The 21,551-nt window shown below is 40.4% G+C and overlaps 1 protein-coding gene and 1 long non-coding RNA gene across 2 annotated transcripts in view; one reads left to right on the forward strand and one right to left on the reverse strand.

The window, feature by feature from the left end:
- Positions 1-920: 920 nt before the first annotated feature.
- ALDH1L2 (aldehyde dehydrogenase 1 family member L2) overlaps positions 921-21,551 on the forward strand; it is a 28,312-nt gene continuing 7,681 nt past the window's right edge. The window contains exons 1-15 of the mRNA XM_007424353.3: positions 921-2,016; positions 4,967-5,111; positions 5,745-5,979; positions 6,981-7,146; positions 9,009-9,110; positions 11,296-11,385; positions 11,996-12,130; positions 12,362-12,487; positions 14,018-14,109; positions 14,678-14,825; positions 16,400-16,519; positions 18,384-18,511; positions 19,792-19,942; positions 20,969-21,039; positions 21,160-21,265. Coding sequence (XP_007424415.2) covers positions 1,966-2,016; positions 4,967-5,111; positions 5,745-5,979; positions 6,981-7,146; positions 9,009-9,110; positions 11,296-11,385; positions 11,996-12,130; positions 12,362-12,487; positions 14,018-14,109; positions 14,678-14,825; positions 16,400-16,519; positions 18,384-18,511; positions 19,792-19,942; positions 20,969-21,039; positions 21,160-21,265 — 1,866 coding nt within the window. The 5' untranslated portion in view covers positions 921-1,965. The remainder of the gene's footprint in view (positions 2,017-4,966; positions 5,112-5,744; positions 5,980-6,980; positions 7,147-9,008; positions 9,111-11,295; positions 11,386-11,995; positions 12,131-12,361; positions 12,488-14,017; positions 14,110-14,677; positions 14,826-16,399; positions 16,520-18,383; positions 18,512-19,791; positions 19,943-20,968; positions 21,040-21,159; positions 21,266-21,551) is intronic.
- Positions 2,144-21,551, reverse strand: part of LOC148215962 (uncharacterized) — a 40,090-nt gene continuing 20,682 nt past the window's right edge. The window contains exons 3-4 of the long non-coding RNA XR_015796223.1: positions 6,005-6,239; positions 2,144-2,709 (exon numbers count right to left, since the gene is read on the reverse strand). This is a non-coding gene — a long non-coding RNA (uncharacterized LOC148215962). The remainder of the gene's footprint in view (positions 2,710-6,004; positions 6,240-21,551) is intronic.

Here is a 21,551-nt window from a genome sequence, read left to right on the forward strand (position 1 = left end):
AACAGGCCTGGCTTACTGCAATTTGAGAAAGAAATAGTAATTATAGGTAGTCCTCGTTTAACAACCACAATTGGGACCGGCAACTCAGTTGTTAAATGAAGTGGTCACTAAGTAAAACTGCAACTGTGCTTATGATCTTACTTCAGCTTTCCTTTGCTTTACAGACCTGGAAGGTCGTAAATGCAAGGATTGGTTGTAAAGTTATTTTTTTTATCACCATCATAACTGTGAACAGTCACTAAATGAGGCAGTCACTAAACGAGGAGTACCTGTACACTCAACAGCTTGCTCAAGTTTTTTGGGGACACAGGGACAGGCAGTATGGAGCCTCTGGGTAGCTCCAATAATAGTTCTTATGCCTATCTGTCTTGATTTTTTTTTAAAAAATCTTCCAATTAAAACTATATTTATTCATTCATTCATTCATTTGTTCGTTCAATTTGCATAGCCACCCATCTCACCCAAATGACTCTGGGTGGCTCATAACAGTTATAAACAACAACCCAATAAAAACAAGTTAAACTAACTATACAAACGTATAAAACCATCAGTAACTGCACTAAAACAAAAATAACCATCATCATCAGGAAAATCCATTACTGTGTCAAACTCAACACAGCCATCTAAAAGCTCCCCCCCACCATCATTACTGGACCCCCAAGGATGATGGCAGAGCTGGTCTGAGAAGCTGATTTGCTGCAAAATGGTGCCTCTGCATAGAAAGGGTAGCGGTTGTCACCCAGTGCTCTATTTCAGGGTTCCTCAACCTCAGCAACTTTAAGATGGCTGGACGTCAACTCCCAGAATTCCCCAGCCAGCCATGGCGGCTGGGAAATTCTGGGAGTTGATGTCCAGCCATCTTAAAGTTGCTGAGGTTGAGGAACCCTGCTCTATTTGAATGTCCCCCCCCCTCCAGAAAAGAGGAGAAAGGTAAGCAGGAGTTATATGGAACATCCATGGTCAAACCTGTAGCAGGGAACAATCTCTCCAGTTTGTTTATTTAACAGTTCCTTAGTTTTGCTTGCTGTCAAGGTCAAGCAGACTTCTTTTTCCTGTTTGGAAGACAGGATTAACATTTGTCCTTCTCCATGGCAGTATGCATATCCTCCATCATTTCTCAAATAATTACCCCAAGAGGCACCAAGGTGACATCCGCAAGTTCCCCCAAGACTCGCTAATGTAACTGAGGGTCCTGGAGACTGAAACGTATTCAAGATAACCAGGTTCTCCCTAATTAACTCTTGACTCTCTTGACTTATCTTCCTCCTTTTGTTCCCCATCTATAATCTGCCCAGCACTGTTCAAATCCACAGCGGCTCGGTCTCTCCTGCATTTTATATACTGGAATAGTCAGAGGAGCTTTCCCCACACGCTGCCTCCAGATGGGTCCCATTTGCACACAATTCCCATCACCCCAGCCACCCTGATCCAGTGGATGAAGAAGATGGAAACGCTGGTCCGTCCTAATAGGGAGATGAGAGCTTGGAAAGGCCACCTTGCAGTGATGTATGTGGACAAGACTGTGCGCTACATCATAACCCCCTGTTCACAAAATCCGCACCTGTTGAATTCCTGCTCTGCCAGGAATCAACCTAGACTCATCCACACCCAAGCCTAACCCAGATCCCGGCTCTAAAAAGACTGCGTTCAGACAAGCCTCGCCCCGCCCTTGGTTTCAGATTCAGGTGGTTTTAGGAGAAAGGCCGAGCGACCAAGCGCGCCTCCGCCGCTCCTGCTGCTGAGCCTCGGGCCTCCCGCCTGCGCGCCCCCGCCAAGCTCGCTTTTCTCTGGCTCGGAGCCAAAGGCAGCCCGGCTGGGTTGCATCAGACTAGACGGTCCTGCTGCCGCTGCCGCGTCCGTTGCTCGTCCAGCCTTTCAGCCCAGGATTGCGCTCCCGCTTCAGGTGCTCAAGCGTTCCTACCGGGCCAAGCGGGCGGCTGGTCCTCGGAGCCGCTCCCCGGCAAAATGCTCTTCAAAAGCAACCACTTGCTTAGGAAATTCACGACCGCGGCCAGGGTGAGTAGGAAGGTGGGGACGCGGACAGGCGCTTCAGTCCAAAGGACAGAAAAGAAGGACGCTGTGCGACCCCCTTCCTCCCTCCCTCCCTCCCTCCGCTCCCCCTGCTGCGCAGGCTGGAGGCTGGGCACAAAATCGAGCTTCTGGGGCAGACATGTCAGGATTGAGCAGGATTTTGGTTTGCCAGAGGGTGGGCAAGAGCAGAGGATGGGAGGGGAGGCAGGAGAACTGTTGTAATACGAACAGGCAGTGTTTTGTTTGGCTTCTTGCTGTTGTTTTAACAAAGAAGAAATTCAGCACAATTTGGCTAGCCGAAAAGTTTCTGCTTATCTAGGATACTCTCAATCTTTCAAACAGCTTAGCGCCATGACTGCGAAAGATCTGCTTTCTATAATCCATCCATGGGGTGAACTGCATTATGTTGGCCTCCCTGTGAAAAAATGGGATGGTTAGGGTTTTTCCGTGGGATTTGTGCATGTGTGTGTGTACAGATGCATACACCAAGCAGTCCATTCCTTTCGGACTGATACACGTATCATAATTCCTGGGAGTCCTTTAGACCTGGAGATGTTGCATTTCATGTCCAGTTAGTCATTTAATGTCCCCCTATTAGTTATTTCTTACATTTGTATCCCACCATTCTTCTTCAGTTTGCACAGTGTCCTTCACATCAACCTTGTGTGGTAGGCTCACCTGAAAGAGATCATTCAATATCAGTCAATCGGTTTTATAAAAAATCTCCCTTCCTAATAATTCCCCAGCCTTCTGCAATTTGAGGCCCTACAAAACATTGGGGATGATAAATCTCCAAATTCCACACCACCCTGACCTCTTCTGACTGGAATTATGGATCTCTTTTCAACTTGGGAAAGGTTGTATTAAATCATACCATTTTCTTACTGATTGTGCAGTTAACTGTTCTGGAATATTATTTTGCTTTAGCATTTTAAAGCATTTTATTTGGAGGCTGAGCATTTTCCAAGTTTTTTGCACAGAAGAACACTTTGATCCAGAAGTTTGAAATGTGTGTGCGTGAGAGATGAAGTTTTATCACCACTATTTTCTTTGGGAAGCATAGCATATGCTATTGTCATGGAAAACTCAATTGTACAAACTTGGCTAATGCCCTAAAATGTACTTCTGGTCTGCTTTTGGGATTTGCACTGAAAATCTCTTCTTTTCTTTTCTTACTAGATTGCTTTGAAATCTGGGTGCAAATTCACAGACTTGGCCAAGTATGTCTTGCTTTATTGGAGGCGGGGTAGCGTATGAGCTTGACAACAATGTTTAGTGAACCACCAGCTGCCTAAAAAAAAAAAAATCCACATTAAGGAATGAATATAGTAAGAGGGCTTCATATAAGCTCCCTGGATTGCATCAGCAATGCTAAATATGAGCATGAATGACTGACGACAGCACGTTGCCTCTGGATAGATTGCACTCCAAGCTTTACAGCTGTAAGCAGAACAGCCCGTAGACGTGGAAGCAATCACGTGTCTTCTTTTCACATGCATTAACCACATAAAGACCCTTCCAAGCAGCCACATATTGCAGCCAAAATTATGCGTACTTAGCTATGCACTGGAAATCCATTTCCAAGAATAGCAGTATCGTGTATGAACCTTATGCTTAAATTCACTTTCTTAAGTCTTCTGTCCAAAAGAAAACTTCTACAATAAGTCTTTGTTTGCTTTCTTCTCTTGTGGGATACCTTACTGACAACAAGGAAATTAAATATGACCCACTAAGTGCCACATCTAGCACCATTATAATTAAATTAGGCTCCTGTCTACATGCTCTGCCATTTCTTTATATTTTCATTTGTGAATACACGTACAGTGAAATAAAGGGCTATCAGGTCTGTTTTATACATGATTGTTTTGTTATATTGATTTCACTTTCATAGAAAAAGAAAAACCCTCTGTGATTGTATTCACATAGCATGCTGAGTCAGTGATTGTTTTAATTATAGTTTCTTGAAATAGTATCAGTGCTATGTTCATATCAATATCATCTTAAGATATAAACCATGATTTGCAAGCCACCAGGGCAGAGCTCATTGTGCTAAGCCAAAACCAAAGAAATCACATTAGGGTTTGGGTGAATCCAGGTTTGTGTGATTCCACATGTAAAGTATTTCTCTTTCTCCATATGAATGAATGGTTATTGACCAGAAATAAATGCACAAAGGAAAAATAGAATGCGTTCAACTGAATGTGACTAAGGGCAAATCCATACCTCCCCACCACATTGGCTCCAAGATGCCTTGTGAATCATCCTTTAAGGACAAGTCTGCATGATGTACCCTTTCCCTCATCCCTGGCCCATAGCCAAGTTTAACCGAGTTTCTTTTTGACCCAATGTGGAAATTGTGTTTTTCATCTTCTCCAGCCTTGCTGAATGCACAATACGCAGATATGGTGATAATGTGATTGGCTGGGGTCTGTCCAGTTCCTATTGGCTACTTTGGACTGTTGTAGGCGTGCTCCCTCCCGCTGGGCCTTGTGAGTTCCCTCTATGGCTACGTTGGCATTTGTTCCCACATGAGTCTGACAGAGGGGTTCTTGGTGCAACCTGTCTGGTAGACCCATATAGAAACGAACATCCAGGCAGACAGATCACTAAGGCAGTAAAGCAAATGGCAATAAAGCAAATGACAAACACCGTTGCTGTAGCACATGTTTTTCAAACTTGGCAACTTTACGATGTGTGGACTTCAACTCCCAGAATTCAGCATGCTGGCTAGGGAATTCTGGGAGTTGAAATCCACACATCTTAAAGTTGCCAAAGCTGAGAAACACTGGTGTAGGCATTTGCTTGTCTTGTAAAAATTTGTTATCCATGTCAATCAGACAACTGAAGTATATGAACTGGAACAGAATCTTTACAGGGAAGTTAGCTGATCTTTGGGGTTTTTTAAACTGCATTTTGTTTTTGGTTTTGTTAATAGGACTACTATCAAAACAAACTAAAGCTAGCTTTAATAGGCCAGAGTCTGTTTGGACAAGAAGTCTACAAGCATTTGCAAAAAGAAGGGCACAAAGTTGTGGGAGTGTTCACAGTCCCAGACAAAAATGGAAAAGCTGATCCTTTGGGTAAGTAAACAAGCTATAATAGCTACAGTATTTACCAGGCAGCACTTTTATGGAGTATCAATTGTACCTTTTCTTATGTTTTGCTCCATGTCCTCAAACTAACCTCAACTAACTCTGAGCCCATGTGGCTTAGATATCCTAGAGTAATGCCACAGTGATGTCTAAGTAAGATGGCAAGAGTGCATGCTTACTTGGCTCCAGTGCTACTGTAATATCTGAATGGGTCCTTGATTTGTTCTTACATATTTTATTTACATCTATTTAATTAGTTGAAAGCCAGTTTGGTGCAGTAGTTAGGGCACCACACTAGAAGCAGGGACTGTGAGTTCTAGTCCCACCTTAGACATGAAGCCAGCTGGGGGACGTTGGGGCAGTCACTTTCTCTCAGCCCTAGGAAGAAGCAGGCAAGGGCAAACCACTTCTGAAAAACCTTACCAAGAAAATTGTGAGGACTTATCCAGGCAGTCGCCAGGAGTCACCATTGACTTGAAAATGCAAACACGCACATACAGTACACAAATGTATTAATCAGTTATTACATGTTATGACACTCCAGTCATTTCAACTCTATGCTACGTGTTATATCTTAGTTCTGAAATCCAGAAAAATACTGGCAAGCATTTTGTTTTCCAGCATCAGCTGCAGAAAAGGATGGAACTCCAGTGTTCAAATTCCCAAAGTGGAGAGTTAAGGGCAAACCTGTCCAGGAAGTTCTTGAAGCCTATAAATCAGTTGGTGCAGAACTGAATGTCCTTCCATTCTGCACACAGTTCATTCCCATGGAGGTTATTGAAGGTCCAAAGCATGGTTCTATTATTTACCATCCCTCAATCCTTCCTCGCCACCGAGGAGCATCTGCAATCAATTGGTAAGTAGGTTTAATTATAATTTACCTGACAGATGGCGGGTCAGAGGGAGCCAGAGCCTGAGACGTCCACTGCCCAGATTACCTAACAGTAGGGCCAACGTTGTGGCTTAGGAGGAAATAACCGTCCTCAAACTCAGCAAATCTTTGCATGCTTCCTGACGAGGCTTTTACTGCGTAATATCCTGCCTCGTTCGTGGAATTTTATGGGGAAATAGCTCTCCAGGTGTCATCTTTCATTTGTAACTCTTCCCATTCTTTGTCTGATAAGGAAAAGACATAACAGCTGTTGATTAATAGTACGAAAAGTCATTTATCTAGGTTTTTTTTTTTTTTCCAAATAGTACACTAAGGTAGTAGTCCTATACCATGGAAGCAATAAACTCTGCAATGTTATCAGGTGGATCATTTAATACAAGGATGAAAAGAAAGTCCATTGTTCAAAAGACAAATTTGCAAAGCTATCCATACAATTGTGTTATAAAGGTAAAGACTCACTCAAGGCTCTGCCATCTGGCCTGGGGCAGGGAGGGGGGTTGTCATAAATGGGGTTGGCTAGCCCCTTAGTGGCCTGGTGTGGCCTCCATCGGCCTCTTGGATTTTTTATCTTTTTTCTATCTGTGTAAGTGTGGTTCTTTTTTATAACTTTTAATTATGTATTTATGGTTTTGATTTGATGTAAACTGCCCAGAGTCCCCCATTGTGGGGAGATGGGTGGGGACAAGTTTACTAAATAAATAAATAAAATAAAAATAAGTCAAGTTCATCTCCCAACGACTGTTTCCATGTAGTTTTATTTGGCAATTTTATGGACATGACTTGCAGTTGCCTTCTTTTGGGTTTGCTCAACTTCCTCTGTCTTGTCTACAGTCCTGGAATCCAGATCTAGGCATTAACCCAGATCCTGCTTAACTTCTGAGATCAGGCCAAGTTGGAGACCTGCTGAAACAAAGTAATGAAGAAAGCTGACATTTCTTATTAAGTCATGTTTTACTTATTTTCAGGACTTTAATTCAAGGAGATAAGAAGGCTGGATTTTCAGTGTTTTGGGCAGATGAAGGTTTGGACACAGGACCAATTCTTCTGCAGAGGGAATGCGATGTTGGCCCAAACGAAACTGTTGATGACCTGTATAATCGGTTTCTTTTCCCAGAGGGAATAAAAGCTATGGTGAGACATCTTGGCTAATTGTAAATAGCTAAAAGGTTTCTCCACACTGCGCTGCGGAGAAAAGCAGCTCAGGAAGAGAGAGCTTGTTTAAACAATCTCTCCGTTCTGTGAGGAGGGGAAAAAAAGAAAAAAAAAAACGGGAGAGTCACAGGACATCACATACTAACTGACTGTAATGGTGAACATGTGACTGACAGAAAGATGCTGCAAAGGTCGTAAATGTGAGCATTAGTTGCAAAGTTACTTTTTCATCACCACTGTATCTGTGAACGGTTGCAGTAATGTCAAGTATTCATGAAACTTGCACTTTAGCACATCTGGAAGGCATTTGGTTGGGGACGTCTGCCCTAGAGGCTTCACCGCTGGGTCTGGAATAAAGTAGTTATTTAATCCTATCAGATATATTGAAGGCTAAACTGACAACTGAATATTTATAGACAATATGGGCATTAATCTTGGATCAGCAATCTACCCCTATGTTCTCATGACATTGGAGCCTTTCAGCAGCTGTTCTGCACCTAAACCAATTCATTTCCATCTCAGTTGGAGTGCAAGAAAATACTCCATAGATAGTGTTGGAGCACGAATGCTGGAGCTGCAAGATAAGCAGTTCCCCATTAGCAGGATCTTGTCTCCCATCTCCTTGCTTTCACTCTTCCTTGCTGTAGTCAAAATGCTATCGTGTCTAGCTACCCTTGCACCATGTTTCCTGTAAAAATAAATGCAAAAGGTAATAATGTGGACTACAAAGGGCATTTTTGCATTCCCGTATTGGCTCTTCAATTTATGCTTTCCCATTGGAGGGAGCAGTGGTTTACACAGGGAGAATAGCCAGGATTGTGAAGACAGCAGCATGAAGACACTAGCAAAGCAAAGTAAAAATGTTTCTGAGGATTTCTGCAGTGAAACTGGTAGCAGCGTGGAAATGCATTTTGATGCCTGAGCCTATTCATGACAACTAATGCAACCATAAAATTAAGTTGATAAGTCCAGGTTCATAGATTTTCAAGCAATTACCCTATAAATGGATAATCTCATCCTGCAGGCTCTCTGTGGCCCTTAGCCACTCTTTCTGTACCCCGGAGCCCTGCTCAGCCTTCCATGCCACCCAGGTGACCAACAGTCAGCTGGATAATGGAGAATGGGTTGCTTGTCCTCTGTTGCAAATAGCAGTGGAGAAGCACTGATGAGTACGGGATTGCAGGGAGGGAGGACATATGGCATCTTTATTTGGCAATCCTGCTGCAGGTATGTATGAAAGCAACTGTGTGTGTGTGTGTGTGTGTAAATGAGCGTTGGTATGGTATATGAAAGAGGGGGCTGTTTGGCAAGGACTGAAGTGTGAATAAAGTCTCTCTCCCTTTTCAGCAACCCCATGTGTGTGGGAGGTATGTTGGGAACTAGAGTTTCCAAGGCGAGGAATGTTGAATATGTCAATAACTAACTACCACTAGCACCATGTATAAGAAGTGTAAAGCAAGGTTTCCAATAAGCTACAGCAGGAGAAAGAAATAATTGTTGAGTTTAAACTTGGAACAGGTAAGAACTCAGTGGATAGTCAACTGTTTATAGAGGCTTCTTTCTTAATGCAGAATAAAGATCCCTTATTAGCCATACCATGTGGAATGATTGGGAAGCTGCAGCCAAGTTTGAGCCAGTTAAAGGAGAGAGCTTGACAATGTTTGAGGATGGATGTGTGGCCCCAGCGGCCAGCCATATCCCAGTGATATGGCTTTCCAAAAATTCTGCAGGGTCCAACAGCTCATGCAGTATGAGCACTGCTTCCCACTGGTTAAATAGCTGCAATAAAAATATGAAGAAAATGCTCACTTTCCTAGATCAATGCTGCTTTTTTTATTTAGGTAGAAGCTGTGCAGCTAATCGCTGATGGTCAAGCTCCTCGAATACCTCAGTCTGAAGAAGGAGCTACATATGAAGGCATCCAGAAGAAAGAAAATGCAGAGGTATTTTGGGCAACAGAATGTGGTTCTTTAAGAGCCAGGCATCTCATGAAGAAGGAATGGGCTACAAGATGCTGGCTGGTTTAATGCATTGCACTAAGCTTTCTTTACTGAACAAGCCATGATGGGCAGAACATGCTAATCTGCAACAGTTGTCTTTGTACAGCATTCTAAGCCCCAAACAAATCACATGTTGGCTTACTGTGATCTGTCAACCCAGCCTTTTGGTTATTTTTCCTTCAACAGACTAACATGGCTATCCCTCTAGAACAGTGTTTCTCAGCCTTGGCAACTTGAAGACATGTGGACTTCAACTCCCAGAATTCCCCAGCCAGCATGCTATTTATTATATTGCCATTTATGAATCCACACAGAAGTCTTCAAACTTTTTCAGGCCATAGAACCTGTTAATTTTAAGTAAAAATTCCTGGAAACCCGATCAAGAGCCAAAGCTCTAGCAATAGAAAATTGGCTGTGTTCAGATGAAGTCCTTTTTTAAGTCCTTAAGTTTCTCACAGAACCCTAGGGTTCAGTGGAATACAGTTGGAAAAACCCTGATCTAATATACTGAATGTAGTGACTTGTAAGACACACAAGTTGCTCTTCTACGTCACAAAACACAAAGTGATGTGTAACTTAAATCAGAAGATGGCTGGTGTGGGTCTTCCGGGCTGTGTGGCCGTGTTCTGGAAGTTTTGTTTCCTAACGTTTCCCCAGCATCTGTGACTGGCATCTTCAGAGGGCAGAAGCACAGACAGGAGCAGTTCTCTCTGTGCCCAGGATGATGTGACCCTGTTGTGGGTATTTATAGAGATCACCAAGGGTGCCTGAAGGGGGGGGGGGTTGGGTTAACAAGTGGCTGCTTGTTTTGGTGTCTGTGCTCTTGCCCTCTGAAGATGCCGGTCACAGATGCTGGCGAAACGTTAGGAAACAAAACTTCCAGAACACGGCCACACAGCCTGGAAGACCCACACCAGCCATCGTATTCTGGCCGTGAAAGCCTTCAACAATACATTAAATCAGAAAATCTTTGTGTTTAATAAATCTATCAAATTGTTATTCTAAAAACTAATGAATATGTGAACAGTTCACTAATGGTGTAATTACTGACTGATCACCTCAATTCTTTCAACTCAATACAACTAAGATTCTTTATTTAAAAAAAAATCTAAGTTGTTTGCATTAAGGTGAAACACCAGTTTGTTCAAGATTTCTCTTCTGGATTTTTAATTGTAATAGTAACTATTTATTAGGTGGAGAAAATGCCTTTCTTTTTCATTCACATTCTTGAGTGGATTCCAAGAAAGAGCCAGACTGGTCTAATTTATAATTAGAAGCTTAGTGACCTACTTGGCATTTCTATGCAACAGCTTATCTTTCCTATTTCAAGGAACAGTTCGATAACCGGTATAGAAATACACTTAAATTAAACATTCTCCATATGGATTTTTTAAATGTAATTTTTAAATTATATCAGTAATAATATAAACATGTCACATTTGCGGCATATTTTAATAAAGGAAGTGCTAATCTAAACCCTGCCTATATCAGTGTATTTATCATTCAGTATTATCAATTTTTCTGTGCATTATTAAAGACCCTGAAATTCTGCATTTGTTTCTGCTTGCAGCTTTCCTGTCATATATGTTTTGGATGCACATTGTATGGAATTTTCTTTAATGACATTATAGACAACTTTCCATATTGTTTTGTAGGTAGCTGTCCCAATTGTAAACGATTCATAGGCAATCTTCAGTGAAGAAGTACAGACCCTTGTGGATGTAATGTATTACTGCTGTCTACAGTGTAAAAATTAAATTGGATGGTGGAAGTTTAGTATTTCAGATTAACCTAAACTGTGGTTGGTCTTAACTATGGTTTGTTGAAATCAACCAGCTTTAAATGATGGTTTGAAAGCAGGTTGTTATAAATAAACCATAAGATGCATTGGCATCTAATGTTAAACTATTGTTTGAATTAATCATAATTTGTTGTAGTAATGATTTATTAAATTTATATGCTGCCCAACCCCCAGTAATAAGCCAGGATTTGTCTTTCAGAAAAGCATAGAATGATGGGTTTTTTTTATTTTTTTTGTTTTTGTTCTGTCTTATTTTGTTCTTCCTCTAGAAGCCAATTATATTATATATAAATAGGAAGAAACCAACTTTGTTGCTTGGTTTCCTAGATTTCTTGGGATCAACCAGCTTCAGCTTTGCACAACTGGATCAGAGGACATGATAAAGTACCTGGAGCCTGGGCAGAAATCAATGGCCAGGTAAAAGATTATGAATTATTATCTACTTTAGTAATAATGTAAAGGTCATGGGCCCTAGTTATATCAAATAATGATCAGAGGTTCATCATCTTATTATGTTATTGTTATTATTATTACTATTGTTTGTTAGATACATGCTGAATTTCTTCAGGAGCAACAGCCCATTGAGATCGGTTTAGTGAAAGAGAGTGACTGTTCCAAGGTCACCTTGTGAGCTTCCATGGCTGAAGGAGGGCTTCAGCCTATGTTTCTTCAGACTTGACCCAAACCATTTCATTGTACAAGTTCAAAAAGAAATTGCTAGAAAATAAGGGATAATTCGATAATATAACAAGTTACATTTTGTAATAAAATATGCTGATGACCAAGAAGAAGCAACAGTGTGGCTTTTTCTCTGGAATCAAACTTTCTCTATACGACTTTCATTTAAGATAAGTTGTATTTGGCTTTTGAATGTGCCCATTCAGTAACAGTTTAAAGGGGCCTTTCCCTTCCAACTGGAAGGAAAGAACAAATATTTTGCTTCTATCTAATCCTGCCACTTGCATAAAACCTACTCATTGTTCCTGCTATTTGCCTAACCACTCATAAAGTATTATCTTCTTTATAGATGGTTACTTTCTATGGCTCATCCATTCTTGATGGCTTAACACCTCCAGGTGAAGAGCTGGAAATAAAAGGTGCTGCAAAACCTGCTCTGGTAACTGACAATGGTCTGGTTCTGTTTGGCAATGATGGAAAGATGGTAAGCTTTTAAAGATATGGTACTATTGAACTGAAATAACAGACCCAGACTAACTCTTTCTATAAATATCTTCTCATAAAATGTTTCTGTACACCTTTTCTATGAGCCTCTTGGATAGAGTCAAAGCCAGGACTTCATAATAAGAAATTCTGTTGCAGGTATTGAAATGAGGCAGTACCGCCCATTTTTCCCACCCTGCTGACTGCCTTTTCTGTGTTGTTCATTCTGCAGTTGCTAGTAAAGAGTCTTCAGTTTGAAGATGGAAGAATGATCCCAGCATCTAAATACTTCTCCACCGATGAGATGGCTACTTTAGAACTTACTGAAGAGGAGAAGAAGATGGCAGAAAATATTAAGGTAAAGATTTGCCCTTTTGGAGAGAGAAAAATACAAGAAAGTGAAACCTGTTTTAAAACAGAATTTCAGAATTTATTTGAAGCCTGCAGAGAGGGACTATGTTATTTTACTTTATTTACTGTATACTCTGCATCACTGAATGCTGCACATTAAAATATGTTCCTTTTTTAATGTTGTACATTGCTGTTGTGACCCACCCAGAGTTGTGATTTATGACAGGGCAGCCATACAAATCTTTTAAATAAATAAATAAATAAATAGAGTCATACAATTTACAGTTGTAAGATCTGATAGGATTGTCATACTTTGGGTCCCATCTGTTAAATGTTATCATCTTGGGACCGAGGAGGTGTGCCTTCTCTGTTGTCACACCTGCCTTCTGGGCCAGCTTCCCCCTGAGGTCTGTATGGCACTGACTCTGGTGCTTGTCAAAAGAGTCTTGAAGACCCAACTCTTTCCACAGGTACTGGACTGGGACCATATGCGAACCCATCACTGAGTAAGAGATTGTCTTTTGTTTAATGGTGGGTGATATTCCTCAGGCAGGGCTGGTTTTTAATCATTATGTCAAGTTATTTTTATTGTTTGCTTTGGATTCTTGTAACCAGCCTAGATTCGTATGCAAGTTGGGAGCCATACAAATGGCAATTATAAATATAAGTAAGTACATATTTTAAAATACAGTGAAACATAAAACAATATATAGAGATAGTTAGGAAACATACTGGCACATCCTTTTTCTCTAAGGAGATGGAGTTCCAGAGAGAGGGTGGCATCATAGAACAGCCTGATTAATACCAAACGACACTCCACCTGGAAGGAACTTTCTTGGGATCATACATTCTCCCAAGTTTTTAATCTTTGTACAATGCCTAGAAAAAACTTTGCTTTCCAAATAAATCAATCTGTTAGGGATTTGCTGCACCTCAGATTTGATCCCCCAAAAGTGCTTTGAAGTCTGCAGGAGCACAGATGTACAGTAGTACCTGTCTCCAACACTATAAGGCAGTGTGTGGCTTTTCCTGGGATTGTAGGGCAGCCCAGGAAAAGATGCAGCTGCCTTAAGGTGTTGGAGACAGGTATGACTACATCACCTCTGGGAGATCAAATCTGTACTGTTGCTCAGTCCTAGAATATAATCTATCCCAGCTGGATTAAAAAATGTAATTATTCTTTGGGGATAATTACAGCACCACTTTTTTGATAGTGTATTTCACAGTTACTTGTGTGTGTGAAGCAAAATTTTCTTTTTTCCTACCAAAAGAAGTTCAGGACTTCTGTCCAAGGTTTGTTTATTTCTTCAGATATGACATCCTTGGCTCAGCATATTGTTACGAATCTAACCATTCTTTGTCAGTCCAAAGCCCTCCTTTTTTTCATCTACATGGTCCCCAGGCTTCATGGTCAGGAATATAGGGGTGCAAAACAGAGAGTAACTTAAAAATTCTTTGATACTTAATCTTAAGGTGTGCCTTATTAGTAGGTTGGGTTATTTGTGTCATTGTCTCAGGATATTTCCATGTTTTGCAGTCCATTTGGAAGGGAATTTTGAGCAATGTGGCTATAATTGAGGACACCACTGACTTCTTTAAAGCTGGAGCAACATCGATGGATGTGGTTAGGTAAGTCACTGTTCTCTAAGGCATTGAAGAGATGGGCATATCGTATAACAAAACTTTTCATATTCATTCTACCTTCTGGAAGAGAGCTGGTGAGGCTTTGACTGCACTGCACTGCAGTGTTACAGTAGTGTTAACCTGAGCAAAATAGATCAGGTGTCTTGAGGACCCAGTAGACTCCTGTATTGCCTGACAGCACTGGCCTGTTGTCTTCCCAATAAGCAATTTAGCACTCAGAACAAGCAGAATTGTTTGTTAATTATGTTTATTCTGTTAATGCTTTCATTTAAAATAGCAATGTTCTAAAGTGCCAATTCAAAGACATAGGCCTAGCTATATATGTTGTCAGCAATGTGGAAAAATGGGGGAAGGGGTGGGAAAACCCTGCAATATGCTACCATCCCATTATGCTTTCTACCAGGTCAAGGCTAGACAATCATCTATTGAAGATACTTTAATTTGGGTGCTTGCAGGGAGCAGAAATAGTCCCTTCTAGTGCCATGATTCTGTGATTCTATCCATTTCTGCACTTGACCAGTTGTTCCCTTTTTCAATGTCTTTGTATCTTAAGGGTGATTGAAGAGATCAAGCAAAAATGTGCTGGAATTGAACTTCAGAATGAAGATATCTACATGGCCCCAAAATTTGGTGATTTTGTTCAAATGGTAGTCAGAAAGCACAGGGGAGAAGACAAGGAGGAAGAATTAGTGATAGATTATGTGAGCTGGTTTCTAAAATGTTATGCTGTCTTTTTTGGTATACTCTCAAGTTGACATCCATGTGTTTGGCTGTGTGCATGTGTGTATAGGATATATTTAATATTCCTGGGCTTCTCATAGACACATTACATTTATATACTTTTTGCACCCAGAGATATGGGTTATCTACCTTCAGGAGCTATAAGGAAAGTCTGGACATCTTAGTCCTATCTCTAAAGCAGTGTTTCTCAATCTTGTCAACTTTAAGATATGTGAACCACCTCCCAGAATTCTGGCATGTTGGCTGGGGAATTCTAGGAGTTGAAGTCCACACATCTTCCCAAGGTTGAGAAATATGGCTTTAAGGAAAAATCCATGCCCATCAAGTGGCCCAGGTGGGGAGGAGATGAGGTAAAGGCAACCGGGCTGAGATATAGTTTAAAGCAGTCTATAGAAGTGGGCAGGATTTGTGTCTTCAGTTAGCTTAATGGAGCAAGTGCCAGGGCCCATCATTGTTGATTCCGGTCTCCATTTTTATTCATTTTAAAACATGATCCAGTGATTTTTTTTTTTTAATGATCCAGTGCTATGAAGAAAAAAGCTGGGGGAGGCAGCTACAGATGCTGTCATCTTGACTTACCAGTTGAAGTGGGGCCCAAAGACATTTTGAGATGGGACAGCTTGGCTGAAAACCAAGCTACCTTCTTCCACTCTGCTGATCATTGCTCCCATCGTAAGGCAGCATAGGAGCCCAGTGGGTGGCTGAAGCAGTCCCATGGGACTTTTTGCCCAGAATCCCTCAAAGCTCATTCTAATCCTGCCAGTGAGGCTGCTGAAAATGTGTTGGACTTGAACTTCAGAACGAAGATATCTACACGGCTCCAAAATTTGGTGATTTTGTTCAAATAGTGGTCAGAAACACAGGGGAGAAGACAAGGAGGAAGAATTAGTGATAGATTATGTGAGTGGCTTTCTAAAATGTTATAGTGGGTACATTTGGGTATACTCTATGCAGCAGATTGGCAATAAATACTGAACACCCTAAACAATTCCTCCATAAGCAGAATCATAGTATTTTCTAGTCATGTACAGTATACATTTGTTCAGTGAAACATGTTTTAGGATTTAGCCATCAGATATTTTCATTGCGTGTATGTGTGTGTGCCTTTGAGTCAGTGTTGACTCCTGGCGACTGCCTGGACAAGTCCCTGCAGCTTTCTTGGCAAGATTTCAGAAGCGGTTGGCCATTGCCTGCTTCCTAGGGCTAAGAGAGAGGGATTAGCCCAAGGTCACCCAACTGGCTTTGTGCCTAGGCGGGACTAGAACTCACAGTCTCCCGGTTTCTAGCCTGATGCCTTAACCACTAGACCAAAGTGGCTCTCTGATATTTGCATACAGTTGTGGAAAGTTAATATATTTTTTATTTAATTTGTAATGGAATCTGAAGATTGCATTCAACACAACTACTTGGGCTATAAACCATTGGAGGCTCTTCAAGATATATGCTTGTTATACATCATGTTTTCTACAGGAAAGCATTGTTCCTATGACGCTTTGTAGGACTAAACAAAGTTACTTGTTTGTTTTGTGCCTAGGTTTCAAAATATATTAACGATATGACCATAAAGATGCCATATCAATGTTTTATCAATGGGAAATTTGTAAATGCTGAGGATGGAAACACATATGACTCTATAAACCCAACTGATGGATCAGTGAGTAAACCTCAGTAATGCTTTTTTTTCCTCCTGAACCATTCATACTTGTAGCAATCATAATATGCTGTTCCTAGGTTTACCACTGTGTTCAGTTCTAGCTTCTTTCTGTTTTTTTTTTTTCAAAAGCAGAATATAAGCAGCAAATGTTCCTTAAAACGTGTCAGCATTTTGGTGAATTGCACTGCATTGGGCATTCCATGTGGCCTTTAGACGGTATGCCTGGACAAAGGATCCGAAATATAATAACATACAACATAGGCATCTGTTCCTAATGAAGATGATGCCAAAATGACAAAATGTGTATTGCAATGTTGCCTGCAAGTATGTAAGGGACAACTTGGCATAGTGATGTTGTAGTGACATTTCATCTCCCCCCTATGGATGCCCTATGCATAAGCAGATTGACAGCTTGTCACCATCAGGAGCACAAGAAACACCTGGCAGAAGGAGTTTTTTTTTTCAGCACAAAGCTGTGGGGTGGGGGGAAGGCAAGGCACTGTTTGCTGGCCAACAGGTGAGTGCTTCTTGGCTGAGACATTTCTGTGCTCATCAATTAGTCATGCAGGGCAATTGATGAGCACAACTGATTGATTACTGATCCTCTGCCAGGACTGCAGGGTCACAACCAAATAAATATACTTCTTCAATAGAATCCTAGAATCCTAAACGGACCAAATAGCCTGATGGGCCATGGATGAGGACTTGGTCCATAGATGAGGACTTGGTCCATGGATGAGGACTTGGTCCATAGAAAAAAATGGTCATCTGGAAGTGCTTTGGTGTCTTCCAGATATTGAGATTACATGCCCAGAATTTCCAAAGACATGTGTTGGTAATTGGTGTCCCAACACATCAGAAGAGCATCTGGCTAGGAAAACTTGATATATAATATTGCAATTAATAATAGTTAATATCCAGAAAGTGCCTGCTATTGTTCCAACTCAGCCTGTTTGAGAGATTACTTGAAAACCTAATAATACCTTATAAGAAGCAGTAACAAATATTCAACACCCCTTTAGTTTGTTTCTTTGTATTTTAAAGACCAAGGTTGATTAATTCAAGTCATCAGAATACTGGCCAGTCTAGGAAGCAGTAGCCTGTGTTAAGTATAAAGCAGATGACCATCAGATATTTTTGCTGAGAGATTTGATGTAGAGTCAGAGAACTTTGGCAGTATGAACTCAACAGAACATGTCATTAAAGCCAGCAGCTGCATTCAGATGTCATGTTTAATTAAAATTCTTTAGAATTTTGGCTTAATCATAGAACTCATCCTGCTCTGACTTAGGACCTCTTGCAATCAGGATCAATTAAACAAAACTGACCTATATTTTCCTTGGTTTATTTAGTGCTATCTGCAGAATTTTGATACCTTGAAGAAAAATAGGCAGATTTCCTAGTTTACCAGAATGCTAAATAAGCCATGGAGTTTATATAAATGCTCCTACAGGATGGAGAAGCCAAGTGTGAATAATCCAACAGCATGGACCAACATGGCTTATATCTAAGATTAAGCCAGAATTCTAATGAATTTTGGTTTAACATCATTCAAAACATGACCAATGAATTGCTATATCAGATTCCTATTTTTCTTTCTTTTTCCTGTTTTCTCTCTTCCATTTCTTTTTCCTCTCCTTTTTTTACCCCTCCTTTCCCTTTCCCATAAAAATTAAATTGTAACAAAGCATTTATATTTAGTATAATGTCAATGTAAAAAAAACCCAGAGATGGGAGGATACACACTATGGAACAAGTGGAGAAAATGGGAAGTTTGTAGTTGAACTTGTAGAAACTGATGAAGCTGTTATTGATTTTTGTTTTTTTGTTTTAAAAAGCTAGCATCTTCTTATATTTATGTAAGGTGATTGCTAAAGTGTCACTCGCTACAGTGAGTGATGTTGACAAAGCAGTGGCAGCAGCAAAGGATGCCTTTGAATATGGTGAATGGGGAAAGATGAATGCCAGAGAAAGAGGGCAATTAATGTACAGGTATGCCATGCAGACCAACTTCTTATTTCTGTGCTTTTTTTTTTTGTTCTGTTTACTCTGCATTATCATGATATGTCCATTTGGATAGTGCAGACTTATTTAAGGAAACAGAAGATATAAGTAGAAATATAAACCTGATTTTTTTTTTTTTTTTGGTGCTTTCGGGTTGGTTTTTGACTCCTGCGACTGCCTGGTCTAGTCCCTGCAGTATTTTGGAAGTGGTTTGCCCTTGCCTCCTTCCTAGGGTTGAGGGAGAGGGACTGGCCTAAGGCCACCCAGCTGGCATCTTGCCTAAGGTGGGACTAGAAGTCATAGTCTTCCGATTTCTAGTGTGGTGCCTTAACCACTATACCAAACTAGCCTAAATGAATATCATGCCAAAAAAAAAAACACCCCAAAACACCTGAATCCTGTATCCATTATATGATTTACACAACAGTTTTCAAACTAAGGGCCACATTTGGCTTCTGAGTAGCTACTAGATAGAAGGGCAGAAGATGAAAGCAGCTAGGCCAGGACAAAACTAAATTTGATTTAATATGTTAGTTTAATTAACATTTAATTAAATATAGATAATGTCTATTTAAACATTTCCCACATCTCTGTCATTAAAATGTGCAATTTAGCAACATCTTTGGAAGTACTCTTGAGAGCTGTACCCAAGGTTTTGGGACAGGTTCCTGTTGTATATCAATGGCTAAAATGTGATGCTAATGTTTGATGCATTAATTACTTAAACTATTGGAATCCTAACTTGCCTCTAAGGAGGTCAAGATAATATGTGTGATTTCTACTCCTCCAAAAATGTTATCCTCACAACAAGCTTCAGGTTACCCAGTGAGTGAAGATTTAAATCTTCCTAGGTCTTCCCTGATAATCTAACACCATATAACACTGGCTGTTGTTATTTTCCTCCTTATGTTTCTTAGTAGCTACATTCACCTTATGCTGATTTTCAACCATGGTTTACTATAAGACATAATAACTGAGTTTACAGATTACACTAAACCAAAAACAAATAAGCCACATCATGACTTAATGTAGTGCATGCAGCAGGCTTATAAACATGCATAAAAATGTGAAAGGTTTTTCCAACCCTGGTTTCCAAACTGTTGCAGAATAAATGCCCTGATCTTCAAACCACACACAATTTTCATTTGAGTTAAAGTCAGTGAGCTTACTTTCCAGAGTAGCAAGTTTCAGCATGAATTCTGACGGTGCCATTTGCAAATATCTCATTTCATGTTTTTGTTCTACTGTCCATATGATTCTGTTGGAAGACTTGCAGATCTGATGGAAGAACACCAAGAAGAGCTGGCAACCATAGAGGCTATTGACTCAGGAGCTGTGTACACACTAGCTTTGAAGACCCATGTAGGAATGTCAGTGCAAACATTCCGATATTTTGCTGGATGGTGTGACAAAATACAGGCAAGCTAATATTTGAGTTGGTCTCAAGTCTTCAGCATGATATGTTACATTATTTAGACAATTCAATTGTTTCAAAGAATTAGTACAGAGTACAGTAAAAGTACACTTCTTAAGGTTTGCCTTCTTGAAAGACTAATTCTCTTCCCAAATTATTACGGGGTCAGACCTAATTCTTGCTGAAGGTAAAGGCAGTCCAGACAAAAACCGTAGAGCCATAGCAGAGTCTCTCAGCAACTCAGACAAGTATTGAAAGGAGTGTCCAGCATCTGAAGCCCATGCTTGCTTACACTACTGATTGAAAGTCATGTGCCTATAAAAACAATGCTAATTACATAGAAATATGAACTGTCTTTGTTTCTGAGAAACCAGGGCATATCGCTATGTCAAGGCTGGACAACTTTATGATAGCAGGCACTTCACTTAATGGGGTTGTGGCTAATGATCCAAAATGGCAGAGCCATATCACACTCGTGGACAAGGCTGAAACCTCCAATGCTTCCTGCTTGTGGTTTAGTTTTTGTGGTCCAGGGAGGTATTTATGAAGTTTCTTGATTTTTTAAAAACTGCTAAAAGGTGGAAAACTATATCCTCATTTTTCAGTAGTAATGTCAGAGGGGGTTCTGGGACCATGAAAGGGGAACTAAAAGCCACATGCAGGCCTAGGTTATAGGTTGCCACTTCTGTCTTACGTAGACAGTTGTGTATGAAATGATTATTACTTTTTAAAATCAAAATATCAGTTCTGTTAGGACTCTTTTGTTAAATGAAAAGAACACTGCTTCTAACTGACTCGTATACAGGCTTATCAGTTAAAAAAAGAACACTGAAGAGATACAGATAATAGTAGGTAATGGCCATGTATCTTCATCACTACCAGTATTCATGTATATTTATCAGCATAGGGGATGTTTTAGGAGACATTCTATAACTGCCAACAGGTTATTCAGACACATGTGATGATACAATTGATGCCGCTTTCATCATGACTGTCATTTAAAAAAAAAGGATAAGTGTTTTTTCATTTAGGGTTCTACCATTCCAATAAACCAAGCACGACCAAACCACAATTTAACGTTCACCAGAAAAGAACCCTTAGGGTAAGATCCATTGTCTTTGTTAATGAAACCAGACTCCGATTAATTTTACTAATAAAATGTTACTTTTGTGTTTTGCAATTCAAATGTGTTGTTGTGTTTCTTTCTCCCTGGAATCTGAAGAGTCTGTGCTATTGTCATTCCATGGAATTACCCACTGATGATGCTGGCATGGAAGAGTGCGGCATGTTTGGCTGCTGGCAATACTTTAGTCCTGAAACCAGCACAGGTAACATCAAGCTGGCCAATGATGCCTTGGAATGCAACATTCCTTGAGGCCAGCAGTTCCAGCCTGGCAGAGATACAGCTGTAGAACTTCTCTTGATCAGATGATTAATCCACTATGGACCTTAATGGAAAAGCACAGATAGAACTAGAACGTTTTCTTTGTAAACAGCTTTCAAGTACAACAGCATTCCCAACCTGGTGCCCAAAGGCACTTTGCTAGCAGCAGTAATGGGAATTTAGTACAGTATTATTTAAAATATCTATAACCTGCCTACTATCCAGAAGAT

The sequence above is a fragment of the Python bivittatus genome, unplaced genomic scaffold (assembly GCF_059951505.1).
Source record: "Python bivittatus isolate LINGU-HERP-01145 unplaced genomic scaffold, Pbiv_v1 ctg000330_np1212, whole genome shotgun sequence".
Taxonomy (NCBI): domain Eukaryota; kingdom Metazoa; phylum Chordata; class Lepidosauria; order Squamata; family Pythonidae; genus Python; species Python bivittatus.